This window comes from Macaca mulatta, chromosome 16 (genome assembly GCF_049350105.2).
Source record: "Macaca mulatta isolate MMU2019108-1 chromosome 16, T2T-MMU8v2.0, whole genome shotgun sequence".
Classification (NCBI taxonomy): Eukaryota; Metazoa; Chordata; class Mammalia; order Primates; family Cercopithecidae; genus Macaca; species Macaca mulatta.
In genome coordinates this window covers 63034761-63057277 of record NC_133421.1, presented here as the reverse complement: position 1 = coordinate 63057277, position 22517 = coordinate 63034761, and the positions used below count along the sequence as shown (strand labels likewise).

The 22517-nt window shown below is 49.4% G+C and overlaps 2 protein-coding genes and 1 pseudogene across 41 annotated transcripts in view; 2 read left to right on the top strand and 1 right to left on the bottom strand.

Annotated features, from left to right (window-relative positions):
- Positions 1 to 14022, top strand: part of PIP4K2B (phosphatidylinositol-5-phosphate 4-kinase type 2 beta) — a 43878-nt gene extending 29856 nt beyond the window's left edge. For 5 of the 38 annotated variants that reach the window (XM_077971506.1, XM_077971507.1, XM_015119503.3 and 2 more), the window contains 3 exons: positions 2808 to 3066; positions 3549 to 3652; positions 4313 to 8372. In XM_077971506.1, coding sequence (XP_077827632.1) covers positions 2808 to 3066; positions 3549 to 3652; positions 4313 to 4393 — 444 coding nt within the window. In that variant the 3' untranslated portion in view covers positions 4394 to 8372. Of the gene's footprint in view, positions 1 to 2807; positions 3067 to 3548; positions 3653 to 4312; positions 8373 to 9920; positions 10017 to 11649; positions 11946 to 13228 lie in introns of those variants that run through there. The other 33 variants (XR_013406685.1, XR_013406672.1, XR_013406686.1 and 30 more) reach the window with 28 other exon arrangements.
- PSMB3 (proteasome 20S subunit beta 3) lies at positions 9805 to 21922 on the bottom strand. Of its 3 annotated transcripts, NM_001257817.1 has the most exon segments (6): positions 9824 to 9914; positions 11476 to 11570; positions 13417 to 13594; positions 18061 to 18168; positions 21340 to 21524; positions 21845 to 21922. In NM_001257817.1, coding segments are annotated over 6 exon segments (618 nt in total). In that variant the 5' UTR covers positions 21848 to 21922; the 3' UTR covers positions 9824 to 9865.
- LOC114673271 (U6 spliceosomal RNA) lies at positions 18723 to 18818 on the top strand (annotated as a pseudogene).
- Positions 21923 to 22517: the final 595 nt, after the last annotated feature.

The window sequence follows — 22517 nt, the reverse complement described above, 5'->3', positions numbered from 1 at the left end:
GGTGTCCCTCCTGCCCTTCCTCTTTCAAGGACATCCTGCTGGGCTCCCATCTTTAGGGCTCCTTGTGCTTTAAGTTGTGTTCTGGGCCTGTGCATAGAGCCACTCTGCTTCCATGATGATTCTCCTCCTAGTTCTCTGTTAGGGCCTAACACGGTGGTCAGTCTCCTAGTGACCACTGTGTGATGGTGACTGCACTCTTGCGTCATTATTAGCTAAACTGGAATGCCAGCTGGCCATTTCCATCCTGTATCATTCCACACTTTGTCTGGAAATCCTAGATAGAAGACTTGAACCACCACCCTACTCACAGCACCCATTATACAGATGAGAAAACTGAGGCTTGGCAAGGGGAGTCACATGATGCTAGGGGAGGGCCCCAGAACTTTCCCCTGCACCACACAGCCTCTTTCGACCTTTGGGGAATGGGTTGAGAATATTGGTTGGTTCTGGCTGCCATTCTTGTGTGGTTTTTTGTTCCCTCCCTTTTTTTTCTATTTTTACCTGGGCTGATAAAGAAGTCGATGACATTGTTTTTTCAGACTTTGTCTCTGAGGCCAGTTAGAAGTATATTTTACCTTGCAACCCAATGGATACAACTGAAACACTGTCTACCTTTATTTTCTATCTTGTATTCTGCTATTTTCTATTCTATTTTATTATACAGTAGTCCCCCCTTATCAGCAGGGGACATGTTCCAAGATCCCCAGTGGATGCCTGAAGCCACAGATAGTACTGAGCCCCATATATACGGTGCATGAATTTTTTTTCCTTCTTCACAGTTTCATGGATAGAAGATTTGTTCTTACAGGAGATCTTAGCAACCTCAGCATGGAATTTATTTTGTTTTTAAGTCAAGAGCTTTCACCTTTTCACTTAAAGCTGGCCAGGTGCAGTGGCTCACACCTGTAATCCCAGCACTTTGGGAGGCCGAGGCAGGTGGATCACTTGAGATCAGGAGCTTGAGACCAGCCTGGCCAACATGATGAAACTGTGTCGCTACTAAAAATACAAAAATTAGCCAAGTGTGGTGGTGATACACGCCTGTAGTCCCAGCTACTCGGGAGGCTGAGGCAGGAGAATCACTTGAACCTGGGAGGTGGAGCTTGCAATGAGCCGAGATTGCACCAGTGTACTCTAGCCTGGGTGACAGAGCAAGACTTTGTCTCAAAAAAAGAGAGCACTTTATGGCTTCTCTTTGGCATATCTGAATTGCCAACATCACTACTCTTGCTTTTTGGGGTCATAATGAAGTCAAATATGGGTTACTTGAATACAAGCACTGTGATACAACTATAGTGAACTGATAACCAAGATAGCTACTGACAGCTACTGAAAGACTAATGGGACGTTAGTGTGTACAGTGTGGAGACACTGGACAAAGGGATAATCTGCATCCTGGTCAGCACTGAACAGAACATAGCAAGATTTTATCACACTACTGAGAATGGTGCACTATTTAAAAACTTATGAATTATCGCTGGAATTTTCCATTTAATATTTTTGGACTGTGGTTGACACAGGTAACTGAAACCATTGTGGATAAGGGTGGACTACTGTATTTAATTTAAAGAAATCCTAGTTCCAGCCCACTACATTGGGTTTAAGAGTCATAATGGGTTGAAATTTGTGATCTGAAATATATTGCTGTGTTGTATCCATCTCTCCAACCTCTTCCATATCATTTCATTATTTCTTTCCTCAAACTTGGCCATGGCCTCTTTTTTTTTTTTTTTAGTAAGAGACAGGGTCTCACTCTGTTCCCCAGGTTTGAGTGCAGTAGCGCCATCGTAGCTTACTGCAGCCTCAAATATCTGGAAGCAAGCGATCCCACTTCAGCCTCCCAAGTAGGTAGGACCACAGGTGTGCACTGCCATGCCAAGCTAATTTTTTTTTGTTTTTTGTTTTATTTGAGACGGAGTATCGCTCTGTCCCCCAGGCTGGAGTGCAGTGACGCGATCTTGGCTCACAGCAAGCTCCGCTTGCCAGGTTCACGCCATTCTCCTGCCTCAGCCTCCCGAGTAGCTGGGACTACAGGCACCTGCCACCACGCCCAGCTAATTTTTTGTATTTTTAGTAGAGACGGGGTTTCACTGTGTTAGCCAGGGTGGTCTCGATCTCCTGACCTCGTGATCCACCCACCTCGGCCTCCCAAAGTGCTGGGATTACAGACGTGAGCCACCACACCCGGCCACACCCAGCTAATTTTAAAAGTTTTTTGTAGAGATGGGGTCTCACCACATTGCTGAGGCTGGTCTCAAACTCCTGGCCTCAAGTGATCCTCCCTAATTGGCCTCCCAAAGTGCTGGGATTGTAGGCGTGAGCCACCGTGCCCAGCCACCATGGCCTCTCTTGATCCCAACCCGTCATGGGCTGTTCCCTCTTCCTGCAGTGCTCGTTCCGTCTTTAACCTGCAGCACTTGCCTCACTGACTCCTCTTCATCCTTAAGCCTTGGCCTCAACTCCTTTCTTCAGGGAGGGTCTTGCTCACCCCTCACTGTAAACTCCCACAGCTCCTTGACTTTTTTTTTTTTTTTTAAGACAGTCTCGCTCTGTTACCCAGCTAAAGTGCAGTGGTGTGATCGCAACCCACTGCAGCCTCGACCTCCTGCCTTTCCCCTGCTGAATGACTGTCTTCCCCACTAGACTTAGAGAGCTCACTGAGGGCAGGTGCTCTGATGCCTTTCTCTCTGTTAAATTTCAGAACTCTGTAGAATTGAGTTGAATGCCTTTTCCGCCTTTCTGGATGTCACTGGGATGTCCTGTGTAACGTCTTCTTCCTTCCATCTTTCCGTCCTTGGCCTTCCTAGTTCTTGGCACAGCTGAAGATCATGGACTACAGCCTGCTGGTGGGCATCCATGACGTGGACCGGGCAGAGCAGGAAGAGATGGAGGTGGAGGAGCGGGCAGAGGATGAGGAGTGTGAGAATGATGGGGTGGGCGGCAACCTACTCTGCTCCTATGGCACACCTCCTGACAGCCCTGGCAACCTCCTCAGCTTTCCTCGGTTCTTTGGTCCTGGGGAATTCGACCCCTCTGTTGATGTCTATGCCATGAAAAGCCATGAAAGTAAGTCAGAGCCTGTGCCTGCCCTGCATAGCCCTGCCCTCATCCTAACCCCTCAGCTCATTGTTTAGATCCTTCTAGGGACATCTGGGCCTCCACCTCATTCATTGCTGCCTTTGACCTCTTTCTGCCTCCAGACTCCCCTCCAGGGTCGCCACCTGAACCTGGGGCCCTGGGGCTCCTTCTCTGCCAGGCTTTCCTATACTTCCCTTCTTGTCCTGGCTGACTGAGGGATGGTTCTGCTCTGGTTCATGGGATGAACCAAACTTTATTTACACTGTCCTGTCATCCCCTCAGAGTGACTGTGAAGATCCAATAAGATAAGAGCTATGAAAGCTGGAAAGGACTCCACTGGTCCTTTTCTCAGCCCCAACATGATAAGGATGGAGCTGAGCCTTGTGTCTGAGGGTTGTAGTAGTGCCCAGCTGCTTTCTGCCCTTCTCCTGCCCCGTCTTCCTCCTTCCCTGCTCTCCATGTCCCTCCAGGTTCCCCCAAGAAGGAGGTGTATTTCATGGCCATCATTGATATCCTCACGCCATACGACACGAAGAAGAAAGCTGCACATGCTGCCAAAACGGTGAAACACGGGGTGAGTCCTCTCCATCTTCATCCAGGGCCCCCCTGAGTCAGTGTGTCTGTGTTCACCTTCAGACCCCAGGGAGGGCAGTCTCAGGCCTCTTGCTCCAAGGAACACACTCCTGTCTCCTTCTTCCCAGGAGAGTGGACTGGAAGAGCAGCCTGCCTGCCTTGCCATGTTCCCTGTCTTCACCTACCCACTCCCTGCCAGGCTGGGCCCAATTTGTTTATCCCCCAGTTCTCTAGCCCTTGGGGCCAAGCCCGCCAGTGTTTTTCCTTAGGGCCTGCTGGGCCTATTGTGCATCTTGTTGAAGGGCCAGTAATAGCTTTGTTTCCGTGACCATAGTGTTCCCCACAGGCCTGTTTCCCTGTGGGCCTGAAGCCCTGTTCTCCATGTAGTGACCCCCATAGAGATCCAGAGCCTCTCTGCCACCTCCCCACTGCCTTTCTCCTACTTCGGTACAGGCCTGGGGTTATAAATCACAGGAGCGGGGCCAAGACAGTTCAGGACTGGTGGGCCACTTCCTGAGGTAGTCTGCTCGGTCTTGGTGGGGCCGGGGGTGGTATTCAGCTCTGATACTAAGAGGCTTCTGAATACCCTGGCTCCTCCCAGGTGCAGCCTCCTGATTGGGGCACAGGAACTCAACCTGAATCAGCCTCTTGTGTATTACAGGCAGGGGCCGAGATCTCGACTGTGAATCCTGAGCAGTACTCCAAACGCTTCAACGAGTTTATGTCCAACATCCTGACGTAGTTATCTTCTACTTTCAGCCAGAGCCAGAGAGCTGGATATGCGGTCGGGGATCGGGAGTTAGGGAGAAGGGTGTATTTGGGCTAGATGGGAGGGTGGGAGCAGAGTCGGGTTTGGGAGGGCTTTAGCAATGAGACTGCAGCCTGTGACACCGAGAGAGACTTTAGCTGAAGAGGAGGGGGATGTGCTGTGTGTGCACCTGCTCACAGGGTATAACCCCACCTTCTGCTTACCCTTGATTTTTGCCCCCCATTTGACACCCAGGTTAAAAAGGGGTTCCCTTTTTGTTACCTTATAACCTTTTAAGATACCTTGGGGCTAGAGATGACTTTGTGAGTTTATTTGGGTTTTGTTTCTGAAATTTCATTGCTCCAGGTTTGCTATTTATAATCATATATTTCATCACCCTACCCACCCTCCCCATCCTTGCTGAGCTCTCAGTTCCCTTCAGTTAAAGAGACACCCAGTAGACCCAGGACAAGGGTCCTTTCAGAGCCAAGTGCTCTGATGCCAGGTTGGAGAGGTCAGACACCTCGCCCTGCTGCATTTGCTCTTGTCTGGATTAACTTTGTAATTTTATGGAGTATTGTGCACAACTTCCTCCACCTTTCCCTTGGATTCAAGTGAAATGTTGCATTATTCCTCCATCCTGTCCGGAACATACCAGGTCAGCACCAGACATCTCGGATCAGAATCAGAGATCTCAGAGGGGAATGAGTTCATCCTCATGGGATGGTGAGGGGCAGGAAAGCGGCTGGGCTCTCGGACACCTGGTTCTCAGAGAACCCTGTGATGATCACCCAAGCCCCAGGCTCTCTTAGCCCCTGGAGTTCAGAAGTCCTCTCTGTAAAGCCTGCCTCCCACTAGGTCAAGAGGAACTAGAGTACCTTTGGATTTATCAGGACCCTCATATTTAAATGGTTATTTCCCTTTGGGAAAACCTCGGAAACTGATATATCAAATGAGGTCCTGTGCCCTCGTTCTATTTCCTTCCTTCTGACCTCCTCCCAGGCACTCTCACTTCTAGCCGAGCTCTTAGCTCTGGGCGAATCTCCAAGCACCTGGAGTGCTCTTTTGCAGAGACACCTCCTTAAGCCAGGAGATCTGGCTCCCTGTGCCTGGAGAGTTACAGCCAGCAAGGTACCCCCATCTTAGAGTGTGGCGTCCAGACGTGAGGTGGCTTCCTAGTTACATGAGGATGTGATCCAGGAAATCCAGTTTGGGAGCTCGATGTGGGTTTTGACCTGGCCCCGCCTTGGGGCTGTTTTTTCTTGTTGCCCCGCTCTAGACTTTTAGCAGATCTGTGGCCCACAGGCTTTTTTGGAAGGAGTGGCTTCTTGCAGGTGTTCCACCTGCATTCGGAGCCTGCCACCCGGGCCCTCAGAACTGAGCCACGGACTGCTCTGGCCAGGAGAGGAACAGCCCTGTTGCTCTGCATTGGGGGAGGTACATTCCTGCATCTTCTCACCCCCTCAACCAGGAACTGGGAATTTGGGATGAGATATGGTCAAACTTGTAGATAACCCCAAAGATGTGAAGATCGCTTGTGAAACCATTTTGAATGAATAAATTGGTTTCCTGTGACTCCTTCCAAACCTGGCCAAGCTCAGCTTCCGAAGCAGGAACGAGCACTGTCTCTGTGCCTGACTCAGCATACAGGTCAGGGAAGAATGGAGATGGCATTCTTGGACTTCAGTGGGGCTGCTGGATTGGATGGGAAACCATTCTGGAAGAGGCAGATGGGGGTCAAACCACTGCCCTGGCCCCAGGAAGGGGCCATAGGTAGGTCTGAACAACTGCCGCAAGACCGCTACATGACTTAGGGAACTTGAAACCAACTGGCTCATGGAGAAAACAAATTTGACTTAGGAAAGGATTATGTAGGAATAATGTTTGGGCTTGATTTCCCCGTGTCATAATGAAGAATGCAAGTTTGGATCTGCTCCTCGTCAGGCCCAGCATCTCTGAAGCTTGGAAAACTGTCTTCCAGCAGTCTCCATGGCCTTGGGCTCCCACCGGCTTCTCTGCGTTTGGTCTGCTGATCATGTTGCCATAATGTGTTTGGAAAGTGTAACACATTCTTAGCGGTTAAAGACGACTACCAGGTATCTAACTTGTTTAACATTGAGTGTGTGTGTGTGTGTGTGTGTGTGTGTGTGTTGTATATTGTTTACAGTTTGAGAGGTAGCATTCTGTTTCAAATGCTTTTTGTTTTTCTGACAGTATTGTTGACTGGGTCACAACATTTTGAGCTGTGGTATGGTGGATTTTCAGTTTTTTTTTTTTAAAGGTCATTCGCTGTGCTATCTTCAAAACCTTGAGTTTGGCCCCTAATGTTTGGCATTCTGATGTTTAAAAGCTATTTATCTTGCTTTATACAAGTTTCCTTTCTCTTCTTTTCATTATGATACGCTATTTGGTCTGCAGTTTGAATGTAGAGAAAGTGGACTGATTCCCCAAGCACTGTCTGCCCCTACTCTTTCCTTCTTGGGTCCCGCCATTCTTTTACTGGGCAGCCGAAGGCATCGGAGGGCAAGTGACTACCCTCAGCCTCACTCCCTGGGGCCATGAATAAAAGCTCAACAGTCTCATGGCATCTCCGAATAATGTTGGGTCTCCCAAGAAGAAAGGTGTAAGAATAAGGACATGGCTGATTGGGCAAGGCCAGGATAGGGCTAAGGCCAGGATTCCTGGCTGGCATCCAGTCACCCCTTCTCCCGTCCTTCTCCCTCTTCCACATGTCCACAGCCGAGACACTGTAGTCTCCCAGCCACAGTGACGAGTGCCCTGGAAACTCCACTGACCTCTAGATGAAGGTCCCTGGCCCTGGTTCCTGTTAATTAACCACTGGGTATTTGTGTCCCCCAGCACAGACTCCTTTTCTGTGCCCTGCGGCTTGGGGTCACGGGGCTTGCCAGGAAGCCACAGTGGAGGGGCGCAGACTGAAGCAGTGCTCCACCTCTCCTTGTTTCTCTAGCTCAGGGGTTGCTGGTCTGTGGCAGGCGCCACGAGTGGCCCCTGTGGCTGTTCTCAGTGGCAGTCTCCTAAGTTCCCAACCACAGGCAGCTCTTTGTCCTCTCTCCCTACTTCACTCTTACTCTTGCCTGTACTTTCGGCCTCAAATGGGCCTGCTGGTAGCGCTCAGGGTGAGGCTAGACTCCTGCCCTGCCTTTCCTGTCTTCATGGTCTGCCAGGGCATGCCTTGGGGAGGTGGATCAAAGATAGGACTTTTCTCAGTAGCCAGTCCTACCTCCCAGTTGTCTTTTTACCAGTTAAGGGTGGGAGAGAAAACGGCAGCACCCCAGCATGTGAGTTACTCAGGTGTTGGGGGCCAGAAGGGACAGTGTGTTTAAACAACCTTCAGAGCTCTGGCCTTAAACCTGTGGCCCCCCCCACCAAGTCTAGGAGCCTCATCTCTTTCTGGCAGTCATGCGGGCAGGGGGTCCTGAAAGGGAAAACCCATTCAGACAACTGTTCCCCAATCTACCAGCCATCTGCAGGGGCAGTGACGCGGCCTCTCCCTCCTCTAGAATGTGCCGCTTATGAAGAGTGCCCCACGGGGAAGAGGAGACTCAGCTGTCCTTCAGTAGCTTGTGCCAGTATCCCAGGGCAGAAGTTTCCAGAGGAGCCTCTTGCCCTTGCTCAGAGCCACTTTGTGAGGCGGTGGGAGCCAACACCCTTGGGGGAGGGGCAGTGCTGCTCAGCACACCCCAGCATCAGGTCAGATCATTGAAATTAAAAAATGTGAATGAAGTTCATATCTACCTTTTGGGGAAACAGGACAAACCACCACCCCACCAAGTGTGTGACTTCTCCATATCCCATTGCAGTTTCCATTTTTTAAATAGGAATTTTCAATCCCCCGTGCTTGTCTAACGTCCGCTTTAAACAGTTCGAGACCCTGTTACTGTTTGAAAATGCATGCATGTTACAATGAATCTCCAACCTGAGGAAAAAAATAAAACTCAAAAAGCTTTGTGTAGATCTGTTATGTGTGAGTCCTTGGGAAATGAACCTTTTTTTTTCTTTCCAGAATTAAAAAGTTTTGGTCCTAGCTTTAGAGGCAGCTTCGGCTAAATCAATGTATGGCTTGAGTTTGGAGAAACAATATGGTCAATGACATCCCGCTTTCAGATGCAATTAATAAGCAGTGGTTAAAAGCACAGCACCACTGGCTGGGTGTGGTGGCTCATACCCAGTACTTGGGGAGGTCACAGCAGGAGGATCGCTTGAGCCCAGGAGTTCAGGACCAGTCTGGTAACATAGTGAGATCCCATCTCTACAAAACAAGAATTAGCTGGATATGATGGCACATGTCTATAGTCCCAGCTACTCTGGAGGCTGAGGTGGGAAGATCACTTGAGCTTGGGAGGTTGAGGCTGCAGTGAGCCATGATTGCACCACAGCACTCCAACCCGGGCAATAACGAGACTCTTAAGGAAAAAACAAAACACCACAGCACCAGGGCCAATCCGCCTGTTAGCTGTTACCACCATGCACGTGGAAGAATGGACAAACCACCCCCTCCTCCAGTGTGTAGAGCGAACTCTGGCTAGGAGCCACTCACCTGACATAACTTTGAACATGTCACCTCTGTGCACATCATCTACTCCATCTGGGCACTTAACTTAAAACCTAGCGGTTCTCAAAGTGCGGTCTTGGACCAGCAGTGTCATTAGCACCTGGCAGTCAGAAATGCAAATTCTTAGGTTCCAACCCAGATCTCCTGAATCAAACGTTTAATGAGCCCTCCAGGTGATTCCGATGGGGGCTAACGTTTGGGAACCACTCTGCTATGCAAACATGAGGCCATCTATGTACTACAGGTTGCAAGCTGGAATCGTTTGGGGGAATTTTGGAATAGACAGGTGCCCTGGCCCCTAAAAGGCCAATTAAATCAGAATCTCAAGGGGTGGGATCAAGGTATGTGTTTTAGGAGTTCCACAGGTGACTAATGTGCTGGCCAGGTTAAGAAACACTAGACTACTTATGGATACTTGGCCAAATATCTACCTGAAGCAATAAAAGATCTAAGGGTTTTCCCATAGAGTTTGAAAAGGATTCTAAGCTCTGGAGTCAACGGAACATGAGTTTATGTCCTTGCTTTACCACGTATTAAAGTAGACTTGGGTAAGTTATTTAACTGTCCTTCTTCTCCAAACAAGGATAATCTCAACTACCTTGAGTCATGATGATGAATAAATTCTAGACCATGTAAAGCACTTGTGTGGGGCCTAGCACAGGGAGCATGCAGCAAGTGACATGTGGATTGTCCCCACTGGCACGCACCCGTGGAGTAGAGCGTGAGCCAGAAAGCAAGCCGAGGGCCAGGCCACACACACCAAGTGGCTGGCTGTAGCTGCCCAGCTAGGGCAGAGATCTGCGGAAAGGCATCAAAGACAAAGAAGCAGGAGTGAAAGACAGGCTATTTTATTTCAAAAAAAAAAAAAAAAAAAGTGGGCTCTGGGAACAGGGTTAGTCCATTCGGGCCTTCAGTGTCCTGGTGGTGATTTTGTCCTTCTCGCTGCAGAGGAAGAAAATCACAAGAAAACAACATCTCTACCCATCTGGACCGTGACTGGGACTAGCTCTCCTGGCCCTCAGCACCGAGCCCTCAAGCCCTGGGGTAAGGGAGCAGAACAAATGGCTGCCCGCTGCCTCTAGGTGTGACTATCCTGCTCTAGTTCATTCCTGCTGGCTCATCTCCTCTGCCTGTGGTGAGGAAGGAGGGACAGGAACAGAGACCTGGGCAGACTTTCCACAGGTGGAACCACCTCGAGGAGGCTTTCCCAGAAAATGATTCTGGGAAAGGGCGACTTCACAGCTCTCCAAAGAAGGGAAGGAGCTTGGCTGGATGCGGTGGCTCATGCCTGTAATCCTAGCACTTTGGGAGGCCAAGGTGGGTGGATCACGAGGTCAGGAGTTCAATACCAGCCTGACCAGCATGGTGAAACCCCATCTCTACTAAAAATACAGAAAGTGGGCGTGGTGGCATGTGCCTGTAATCCCAGCTACTCAGGAAGCTGAGGCAGGAGAATCGCTTGAACCCAGGAGGCGGAGGTTGCAGTGAGCCAAGATAGCACCAGTGCACTCCAGCCTGGGTGACAGAGCGAGACTCATCTCAAAAAAAAAAAAAAAAAAAAGAAGAAGGGAGGGAGCTCCTCCAAGCCTAGAGAACAAGCCACTTAGGAAGGAGAAGGTGTGGTTTCACCCCAAAGAACATTAAAAAACCTTCGGTGGTAAATTCTGTTTTTTGGGTTTTTTTGAGACAGAGTCTCACTCTGTTGCTGGAGTGCAATGGCGCTAACTTGGCTCACTGCAACCTCCGCCTCCCAGGTTTAAGCAATTCTGCCTCAGCCTCCTGAGTAGCTAGGATTACAGGCGCACACATGATGCCCAGCTAATTTTTGTATTTTAGTAGAGACCATGTTAGCCAGGCTGGTCTCGAACTCCTGACCTTGTGATCCGCCTGCCTCAGCCTCCCAAAGTGCTGGGATTACAGGCATGAGCCACCGCGCCCGGCCAAATACTGTTTCATGGTAATTAAGCAGGCTATCCCCCGAAAGGGTCCAAATGCTTATCCTGCAATGTAGGAAAGTGGTTGGAAGGACACCTCCTATTCTATCCAATCAGGTTCCTGGTGATGTCTCCAAACAAGAGGACAAGGGGGATGGCACTTAGGGAGCTGGCTGGGGCTTGGAAATTGGTCCCTAGAGCCCAGAACATCATATAGATCTGGGCTGGAGAGAGGATGCAAGCCACCTAAAATTTCAATCCATTTGTAGTAGCTTTGCTGTGGCTCACCCCAACACAGATCCCTGAGACTTTGGGGACATTGTTAAGGAAGAAATGTCTCTTGAGAGCACGGGTCACAGAACCTCAGCTGACAGAGGCCAGAGGAAGCTGGGTAGGCTGCCAGCTACCAGCCATAGGTAGGCATGGACTTTTGCTCATCCAGGACAGCCAAAAGCACCTTTCTTATCTCATACCTGACCAGGGGGCTGGGAAAATGGGGTGTATGCTTGTGGAGAGGGGAGAGGCAGGGTGTCTGCAGAGCGTCTAGACTTCTCCCAGCCCATACTCACATGATGTGGACAATAACTCCCATGCCTGACACTGCATCCCGGTCCACAGCATTCAGCATGGCTTGGGAGATGGTTTCAAACAGGTGTTCTGGATCCTGCCAACAGAGTGGGACCCCTTGAGACCACAGCCTCTGGCTCTGATTTGGTTTTGTCCCTTAACTCTCTTTTTTCTAGGCTCAAGGTTCCCAGCTCTGGCCTCAAGACATGCCTGAAGTAAGGGATGATTCCCAGGATGTGGGAAGCCCCCCTCAGCTCCTTCCTTGGAAGGAAGCAGAATTATGTAAAGGAAAGTGAAAGAGACGTCAAGCCCTGAATTTCTTTTACTAATCAGCAGTGTGACATTGGGCAAATAGCACGTCCCTTCACTGAGCCTCAGTTTCTTCTCTGTAAAATAGGGAGAAGAATCCCTATTTGGTTCCCATGTGCTTTAGCAGCTGTCTGATGGGCTCTGATCCTGGATATCTTAACAGGTACCTCAAAACCCAACCTGTCTCCAACCACAAACCCACTTTCCCCAAACCTGTTCCTTCTACATTCTGTCTTGGCTAGCCTAGCTGGAGAATCCAGCCATCCTCTGTCTCTACCTCCTTCACTTCTGTTTTAAGTGACTAAGTCCCCTTGACAGCTGCCTTCCTGCCTCCCCACTGCCACTGTCTTTGCTCAGGGCCTCAGTGCCTCCTGCAGGCGATAACAGCCTGTCATGTCCACCTAAAGGCACCTGATTCCCTAGGTTCCTTACGGCAGAGGACAGAGTTCAAACTCCTTGGCATGGCATTCAAGGCCCTTTGAGGTCTCATCTCAGTCTCCAGCATCGTTTCGCACCATGTTTAACCCACACTTCAGCCAGGTTCAGCTCTCTCCAGTCACTGAGCATACCTGGCCATTCCTGTACCTTTGCACAGGCTGTTCCTTCTGCTACCAGACTCTCTTCTTTCCTCTTCTTCCCAACAAACTGCAGTTTAATGGTATTTGGGTGTGTCTTGCTTCACTGGACTGCAGTGGGCCCTTGAAAGCAGACTGTACCTGCTTTCCCCAATGCCCAGGAGAACTGACACTCAATAATGACAGCCGACCCTCGCTGTCGAGCACTATAATCTCTTCTCATTTGTTTTTTTGCTCGCTTCGGCAGGACATATACTCATTTGTTTTCCTCAGCACCACTGTGGGTTTTTTTTTTTGTTTTTTTTTTTGAGATGGAGTTTAGCTCTTGTTGCCCAGGATGCAGTGCTATGGCACGATCTTGGCTCACTGTAACCTCTGCCTCCCAGGCTCAAGCGATTCTCCTCAGCCTCCTGAGTAGCTGGGATTACAGGCGTGCACCACCATGCCCGGCTAATTTGACATTTTTTTTTTAGTAGAGACAGTTTCTCCATGTTGGTCAGGCTGGTCTTGAACTCCCGACCTCAGGTGATCTGCTTGCCTCAGCCTCCCAAAATACTGTGATTACAGGTGTGAGCCACCGCCCCTGGCCTCCTCAGCACCACTTCTAAGGTAGACTTTCTTATCCCCATTTTACAGTCAAAGTAGTGGAGGCAGAGAAGTAAACTGGCTTCTCCAAGAACAATAACTAACGTGGTGGGTGGATCCAAGTTTCCAACCCAGACAACCTGGTTCCAAAGCCCATTCTGTTGAGCCGCCTCTAACCCTACACTGAGTTAAATGTTTGCTCAACGAATGGATGCGGGAACCCTGTAAACCCAATGTAAGGAATTCTTACTGCTGTGGCAAATATCTAACTGTGGTTTCCCAACAGAAGACGCTCTCCTTTGGAGCCAGTCAGCCCTGGCAGATGGAATTTCTGGATACCCTTCCAAGGAGCAGCAGCTGCGGCTTTCCCACCTGCACCATTTCCCCCATTACCTGCCACATAAACACATTTTTTTCCTAATGACCAAGGGTGGGTACCTCAGAGCCCAGTCCCACTCCATGCCACCAACATACCATGTTGGGCTCCCAGAGGGACTCGCACATTCCGTACATTTGTTCGGCGCAGGTGCCACTGACCACAAAGTCATCAGTCACCATGGGGCAGCCGATGAGGTCTAGAGAGCAAATGAAGGGCTTGAAGGTCTTCGGGTCCAATCCGGCAATGACTGGCTCAGTGTAGTAGGGGCCAAACCTGTGGGGGCCAGCATCAGAGAGAGAAACCAGAACTCAGGAATGCTCACTTTCATGTTCAAGCCTATTCAGACAAGGCCCCGGCCTAGACCCAGACCCAAAGGGAAACGGAGGACCTGTTTAGGAAGATGACCTTTCCCCGAGGCCAGCCCCCTCTCGCTTCTCCTGCCAGCTAGCAATGTTCTAAGACTTCTTCACTTTCTCTTCTTCAACACTGACCTTTCTGTCCTCCTCATCTCTGACCCTCTTGTCCTCCTTTCTTTCAGAATTGTTCTTCTAATCCTCCCTCTCTTCACCCAAGGTCCTACCATCACTCAGTCCTCTATGTGTATGTTTATACCTCTACTCCTTTAGAGAAAAGATTGGAGGCAGTTTATATGAAAAACACTGAAAAATAAAACTAAACCATTAAAACATAATACAAGATAACTCAGACTGAACACAAAGTTTTGTTTTGAGCCCCCTCACAGGCAAGGCACAGAGGGATACTCAGTGGCTGGGTTACTCTCATTGTCTGTCAAAAGGAAATGGCAGCTCATCAGAAATTTGTTTAGACACTGATCTTTAAGAAAAATCAGTCTTTTTTTTTTTTTTTTTTTTTTTTTTTTGAGACAGAGTCTCGCTCTGTCGCCCAAGCTGGAGTGCAGTGGCCGGATCTCAGCTCACTGCAAGCTCCGCCGCCCGAGTTTACACCATTCTCCTGCCTCAGCCTCCCGAGTAGCTGGGACTACAGGCGCCTGCCACCTCGCCCGGCTAGTTTTTTTGTATTTTTTTTAGTAGAGACGGGGTTTCACCGTGTTAGCCAGGATGGTCTTGATCTCCTGACCTCGTGATCCGCCCGTCTCGGCCTCCCAAAGTGCTGGGATTACAGGCTTGAGCCACCGCGCCCGGCCGAAAAATCAGTCTTAGGGATCTTTATGTACAGATGATGGTCCCTGACTTATGATGGTTCAACTTAAAATTTTTCAACTTTATGATGGTTCCAAAGTAATAGGCATTTAGCGGAAACTATGCTTTGAAATTTGATCTTTTCCCAGGCTAGCAATATGTGGTACCAAACCCACTCCTAATGCTGGACAGTGGCAATGAGCGGCAGCTCCCAGTCAGCCACACAATCACGAGAGGAAACAACAGATAATTTACACTGTTCTGCTGTGAGCAATTTTTGGATATAGTGTTTTGTGTTTTTGCATCCTATGTCTACAAAATACCCATTTCAAATTACAATATTTTAAACTTACAACATGTTATAAGGTAAGGAGTGTCTGTATAAAATACCAAATAACAAATGGCCAATATCCTCAATAGAGTCAGTAAAGAGATATTATCCATATGTCTTATTGGATCACAGTCATTTCTTTCTTTTTTTTTTTTTTTTGAGACAGAGTCTTGCTCTGTTGCCCAGGCTGGAGTGCAGTGGCATGATCCTGGCTCACTGCAAGCTCTGCCTCGTGGGTTCAAGCCATTCTCCTGCCTCAGCCTCCCAAGTAGCTGGGACTACAGGTACCCGCCACCATGCCCAGCTAATGTTTTGTATTTTTAGTAGAGATGGGGTTTCACCATGTTAGCCAGCATGGTCTCGATCTCCTGGCCTCATGATCCACCTGCCTCGGCCTCCCAAAGTGCTGGGATTACAGGCGTGAGCCACTGCACCCAGCCTGGATCACAGTCATTTCTAAGGGCATGATCTTCAGTTATAGCTCTAAATAGAAACACACACACACACACACACACACACACACACACACACACACACAGTTTGAGATTACAGGCATAAGCCACCATGAAAATAACTTTTTTAGGCCAGGCACGATGGCTCACGTTTGTAATCTCAGCACTTAGGGAGGAGGCCAAGGCTGGAGGATTGCTTGAGCCTAGGCATTCAAGACCAACCTAGACAACAAAGTGAGACCCCTGTCTCTACAAAAAAATTTAAAAATTAGCCAGGTGTGGTGGCATGCACCTATGGTCCCAGCTACTCGGGAGGCTGAGGCAGGAGGATTGCTTGCGCCCAGGAGGCAAAGGTTGCAGTGAGCCATGATCGCACCATTGCATTCCAGTCTGGGCAAAAGAGTGAGACTCTGTCTCAAAAAAATAATAATAAAAAATAAAAATAATAAATGACTTACTCTTATTGAAAAGAATAAAAATACATTAGGTTACCTGAAAAATTTTGGATTTTTAGCTACTATTGCCGGGAGCTTCCTCTATGAGCCCATCTGAAATCAGTGATTTTTCTGGCAGGACAGGCTGAGGCACTGATCTGCAAACCTGAGCAATGTCCAGACTCCTTTTAAAATCTGGACCCTAGAAATACCGTCTACGCACCTCTGAAACACTGCAGGAAAAGTTACTTCAGATGGTAACTTGGCATCAGCATAATAGAAAGTTCAAACACAGGCCCTGAACTGTTATAGTATTTGATTTTAAGGTTCTTACCCAGATAATCCCAGATATTATTAACTTTTTTTTTCGTTGGCTGGGCGCAGTGGCTCATGCTTGTAATCCTAGCACTTTGGGAAGCCAAGGCAGGTGGATCACCTGAGGTCACGAGTTCGAGACCAGCCTGGCCAACATGATGAAACTCCGTCTCTACTAAAAATAAAAAAATTAGCCAGGTGCGGTGGCAGGCACCTGTAATCCCAGCTACTCGGGAGCCTGAGGCAGGTTGCTCACCACAATCTCTACCTCCCAGGTTCAAGCAATTCTCCTGCCTCAGTTTCCTGAGTAGCTGGGATTACCGGCGTATTGCCACTATGCTCAGCTAATTTTTGTATTTTTATTGGAGACAGGGTTTCACCATGTTGGTCAGCCTGGTTTCTTAATTCCTGACCTCAGGTGATACACCCATCTCGGCCTCCCAAAGTGCTGGAATTATAGGCGTGAGCCACCACGCCCGGCCTATTTTTTATTTCTTTTGAGACTAAGTCTCACTCTGTCACCAAGGCTGGAGTGCAGTGGCATGATCTTGGCTCACTACAACCTCTACCTCCCAGGTTCAACAATTCTCATGCCTCAGCTTCCCCTGTGGCTGGGATTACAGGCATGCACCACCACACCCAGCTAATTTTTGTATTTTTAGTAGAGATGAGGTTTCACCATGTTGACCAGGCTGGTCTCGAACTCCTGACCTCAAGTGATCCACCTTCCTTGGCCTCCCAAAGTACTAGGATTACAGGCATGAGCCACTGCGCCCAGCAAGCCATTTCCAAATATGAGTTAATTGCTACAACTTTATAAGACTTTTTGCTGGGCGCGGTGGCGCGGTGGCTCATACTTGTAATCCCAGCACTTTGGGAGGCCGAGGTGGTAGATTAGTTGAGGTCAGGAATTCAAGACCAGCCTGACCAGCATGATGAAACCCCGTCTCTACTAAAAAAAAAAAAAAAAAAAAAAAAAAAGCCAGGTGTGATGGCACATGCCCGTAATCCCAGCTATTCAGGAGGCTGAGGCAGGAAGATCACTTGGACCCAGGAGGTGGAGATTGCAGTGAACCATGACTGCGCACCAGGGTGACAAAGCAAGACTCCATCTCGAAAAAAAAAAAAAGAAGTGACAAGTCCTTTCAGTTTTGAAAACTAAAGAGTATTTTTACAAATTGCAAAAATTACTTCAAAATAAAAAGTTAAAAGGAAAAAAAAAAAAAAAAAAGAGCTTGGGCTGGGTGTGGTGGTTCACACCTATAATCCCAGGACTTTGGGAGGCCAAGGCAGGTGGATCACCTGAGGTCAGGAGTTTGAAACCAGCCTGACCCACATGGTGAAACCCCATCTCTACTGAAAATACAAAAATCGTCTGGGTGTGGTGATGTGGACCTGTAGTCCCAGCTACATGGAAGGCTGAGGCAGAAGAATTGATTGAACCCGGGAGGTGGAGGTTGCAGTGAGCCGAGATCGTGCCACTGCACTCCAGCCTGGGCGACAGAGCAAGACTCCGTCTCAAAAAAAAAAAAAAGAAAAACAGAGCTCAACTTGTATTCTGGCCACCCAGGTTTGCCCAGAGGTAGAAAGCACCCACAGGGTCTCCGTTCAATTCCATCCCAGATTTCTGCACTGAATTCTACAGTTAGGCCCCTTGTTTCTCACCATAAAGCCCTCAAAAAGAACTGACGAAAATGAACACCCCATTCCTAGGCTCCCTGCTATTCCCGAGAAGCCAGTGCTGACAGAATAGCTCTAGAGTAAGGGTGGCTCCTGCTGGGAGACCCCAGAACAGTCTAACAGTGGGACTAATTCTTTTGCCTAGATGCAAACTTATCTGCTATGTGCATTCCTTGCCTTCTTCCAATGTAAGTATTTTCTTTCCTATTTGGTTGTCAGGCCCAAAGAAAACACACCCATAAAATAAGAATATTATCCTGCAAATAAGAGATGGAAAAACAAGGAGAATCCCCTTCCTCAGCACCTACTCCGTACTACATTCAAAGGTTGTCTGCATTCCCTCAGTGCTAGCTACACTTGCACTCACCGTTTCTCATACAAGAGATTGGCCACCATGCTCATGAGGGTATAAGGTTTGATCTGCCGACCTTCCTTCAACTCATACAGGTTCAGCCGGAACTTGAGGCGCTGGGCACTGAGGTAGGAGAAAAGTGAGTTAGTAAGTCATTATTGAATATCCCCAAGTGTCTACCCTGTTGAGGTCAGGGGCACATAAGGAGACACCTCATCTCAGTCCCTGCCCAGGGAAAACTGCAGTCTTACATGTGTTAGGAAGTAGCAACTGGTGCTCACTTTGGCAGCACATATACATATACATATACACATACACATATACACATACATACATACACATATATACACACACACACACACACACACACACACACACACACACACACATATATATATATTTTTTTGAGATGGAGTCTCGCTCTGTTGCCCAGGCTAGAGTGCAGTGGCAGGATCTGGGCTCACGGCAACCTCCGCCTCCTGGGTTCACGCCATTCTCCTGCCTCAGCCTCCCAGGTAGCTGGGACTACAGGTGCCCGCCACCACGCCAGCTAATTTTTTTGCACTTTTAGTAGAGATGGGGTTTCACTGTGTTAGCCAGGATGGTCTCGAACTCCTGACCTCATGATCTGCCTGCCTCGGCCTCCCAAAGTGCTGGGATTACGGGCGCGAGCCACTGCACCTGGCCTGGAAGCACATATATTAAAACTGGAAAAATACAGAGAAGATTAGCAGAAGGATGACATGCAGATTTGTGAAGCATTCCATATAAAAAGTTTTAGGCTGGGCGCAGTGGGTCACACCTGTAATCCCAGCACTTTGGGAGATTGAGGCGGGTGGATCGCTTGAGCTCAGGAGTTCAAGCCAAGCCTGGGCAACGTAGTGAAATCTTGTCTCTTACAAAAAATACAAAAATTAGCTAGGCATGGTGGCGCACACCTTAGTCCCAGCCACTTGGGAGGGTGAGGTGGAAGGATCACTTGAGCCCTGGAGTTAGAGGTTGCAGTGAGTTAAGTTTATGTCACCAGTCTGGGTGACCAAAAAAAAAAAGAAAAGAAGAGCAGCACCAACTGCTGTGCTATGTGCTAACAGACCTGAAAGGTGCCTTAGAAAAAGGCCACTTGGCAGCCGGGCGCAGTGGTTCATGCCTGTAATCCCAGCACTTTGGGAGGCCGAGGTGGGCGGATCACGAGGTTAGGAGATTGACACCATCCTGGCTAACACGGTGAAACCCTGTCTCTACTAAAAATACAAAAAATTAGCTGGCCGTGGTGGCGGGCCCCTGTAGTCCCAGCTACTTGGGAGGCTGAGGCAGAGTGGCGTGAACCCAGGAGGAGGAGTTTACAGTGAGCTGAGATTGCGCCACTGCACTCCAGCCTGGGCGACAGAGCGAGATTCCCGTCTCCAAAAAGAAAAAGGCCACTTGGCAGCTTTGGTGAAAAAAGGAAAAAAGGTCACAGCTTGCCAGTTCCATTTCAGAGTCCCAGGATAGGCCCCTGCATAGAGCAGACCAATGCCACACCTGCTGGAGGCAAAGCAGTGTCTCAGGACACCAGAGCAAAGAGCCTTAGAAATGACTTGAGATTCATCTTCCAGGTAGGGAAACCGAGGCCTAGTGAAATGGGCAGTTATTGCCCACAAACAAGCAAACGCGGTGAGAAAAGCCCTCTGAAGAAAAGGAAATGGTGTGAGAACAGCAGTGACTGGAGAGGGGAAGGCTCACAGGAGACTTCACACTGACAGGAACCCCAGGATGTCATTCTCTGACTCTACCAGGATAGGAAAAAAGGGCTGCGAGATCTCAGTGTTATGTTCTTGAGACTCAGGGAGTTTTAAGAGAAATGAGAACATTTTCTTTTTTAATTGCCTTCTTTTTATTTCTGAGACAGAATCTCACTCTGTTGCCCAGGCTAGAGTGCAGTGGCACAATCTCAGCTCACTGCAACCTCCGTCTCTCAGGTTCAAGCAATTCTCCAGCCTTAGCCTCCCGAGGAGCTGGGATTACAGGTGATCACAACCACGCCCAGTTAATTTCTGTATTTTTAGTAGAGACAGGGTTTCACCATGTTGGCCAGGCTGGTCTGGAACTCCTCAAGATATCCGCCCACCTCCCAAAGTGTTGGTATTACAGGTGTGAGCCACCGCGCCTGGCCAAAATGAGAACATTTTCTGACAGGCATCCACCCACACTTGTGAGCTAGTCTCTCCACCTTCTAGGAAACAAATCCAGGACCTGCCGCTCCTCAGGCCACCAGTACCCTGCAGCACCTGCCCCCTGTGACCACATATTCCCTCCTGAAAGCCTATCGCCATTCTTTTCCTCTCTTCTTATTATCTGGTTTCTCTTGTCGCCTCACTGCTAAATGTAAGGTTCAGCTCTTAAACTGCTACTCATTATTTCCCTCTCTACAGACTTTGTCTCTCCAGAATCTGCTCCCATAGATTTGGCACATTGCCAATGCTTCCCCAACCCTGAGATGTAATATCAAAACCCCAACTGTTTGTAAGATGTTTCTGTTGGGCTTGCCTTGTCCCCTCAAAATTGGTGTCAAAATCAAAGTCAGGCCAGGTGCGGTAGCTCATGCCTGTAATCTCAGCACTTTGGGAGGCTGAGGCAGGTGGATCACTTGAGGTCAGGAGTTCCATACCAGCCTGGCCAACATGGTGAAACCCTGTCTCTACTAAAAATACAAAAATTAGCCAGGCATGGTGGTGCGTGCCTGTAGTCCCAGCTACTCAGGAGGCTGAGGCACAAAAATCGCTTGAGCCTGGGAGGTGGAGGTTGCAGTGAGCCAAGATCACGCCGCTGAGCTCCAGCCTGGGTGACAAAGCAAGTCCCTGTCTCAAAAAAAAAAAAAAAAAAAAAAAAAGAAAGAGAAAAAAGGGAGGGACACGTTTCTGGAGACAGTCTCGCTCTTTAGGGACTGAGCGCTGACTTCGGCCTTAGAGAGACTCGCGTGGGAATCTTGGCTGACACTCATTGACTTTGCTTCTTGGGCAAGACACTCTCTGAGACCCTCAGTTTCCTCATCTGCAAAATGGGATGGCAACATGGAATCCTCAGGGAGAGGATTAAGTAAGTCCATGAATGTGAGGTGTTTTCCACAGAGCCTGGCACAGCGGAAATGCGGGTAAAAGTTGGTTAGGATACATCTCTGTATCGCTATGGTGTGCGGCAAAGTCTCAAACTCACTGGTGGTGTGTGGTAGATGACTGACACCTTGGCCGGTCAAGACGCCAGGGGAGGATGGTCCAAGAAGAGACCTGGGTGTGGGCAGGGACCCTTGAAACTTACACTGTCTGGACGTCAGTGGCGAGCCCGGCCAGACCGATGTACAGCCGGTCACCCATTGGAAAGATCTTCTGGAAGTCCGTGGTCACCATCTGGGCCTGGATCCCGAAGCGCCTGTCTGCAGCGATGGCCACACAGTTCTTCCCCTTCATGGCCATGACGGCCCCTCCGTTATAGGACATAATAGACTAGGACAGACAGAGCGAAGGGGTCAGCGCGGGGGTTCAAACGCTGCGACAGCCCCCGGCCCAGCTCCTGATGCGGAGGCTCCTGTACGCCCGTTCTCCATTCCGGAGGCGCCTGAACCCCTGGTTCTCCAGCTGGGATGAGCACTGTGTGGCGGCGATGAGCCGCACTCACCCTCTTGGTCCTCACCGGGGTCCGCTCCCCTCGAACTGAAACCGTTTCCTTCCATCGACCCTTGGCCCTTTTCGTCCCCAAGCCTCTCCCGACCCCCTCCGCTTCTCAATCCTTCCCTGTGCTCCTTTGCTTTAACTCCCCATCTCACCATGATTGCGGTGTACTAGGACCCCTCGATCGCCGGAGCAATTCCAGTAAACCGGGTCTAGCCTTCACTGCGCAACCGCTCTCGCTGCTGTCTCTTTATTGGCTGATAGGCGGACTCTTCCTGGACATCTGGGCTTTCTATTGGTCCCGCATCCCTGTCGGTCACCAGTACAGGTAGTTTGGTTGCAAAGTCAAAACGGAGGCGGGAAAAGCGGAAGTGAAAAGTCACTGTGGGTGCGGAAGAGGCTTGCAACACGGTGCATAGTGGGATCTCGGCGGACCTGACTCGGGACTGGGGGCGGAGCCTGCGCGCACGTGGGCTGGTGAAACTGGGTTTAGGGGGCTGCGGCCCCAGCTGAAGGGGCACCGTGACGCTTATCACCGTGATGTATGAGTTCGTCCTATTAGTCGTGCTAGCTTATTTATTCACTCCAGAAATCCTTACGTTTACTGTGTACCAGGCACTTGCCTAGGCTCTGAATAGTCACTGGCCCACAACAGTGCCTGGTATATACGAGGCGCCCATTAAATGTAAATTTAATGATGCAGGTGGGAAGTGGAAGGCGTCGCGGGTAGGCGTCGTGGGTATTCTGCGGCTGCAGGGGTTCAGCTGCGAAGGGGAGTTTGGAAGCCCAAGGCTGTTCTGATTTGGGGGACTTCCTGCGCGCCGACTT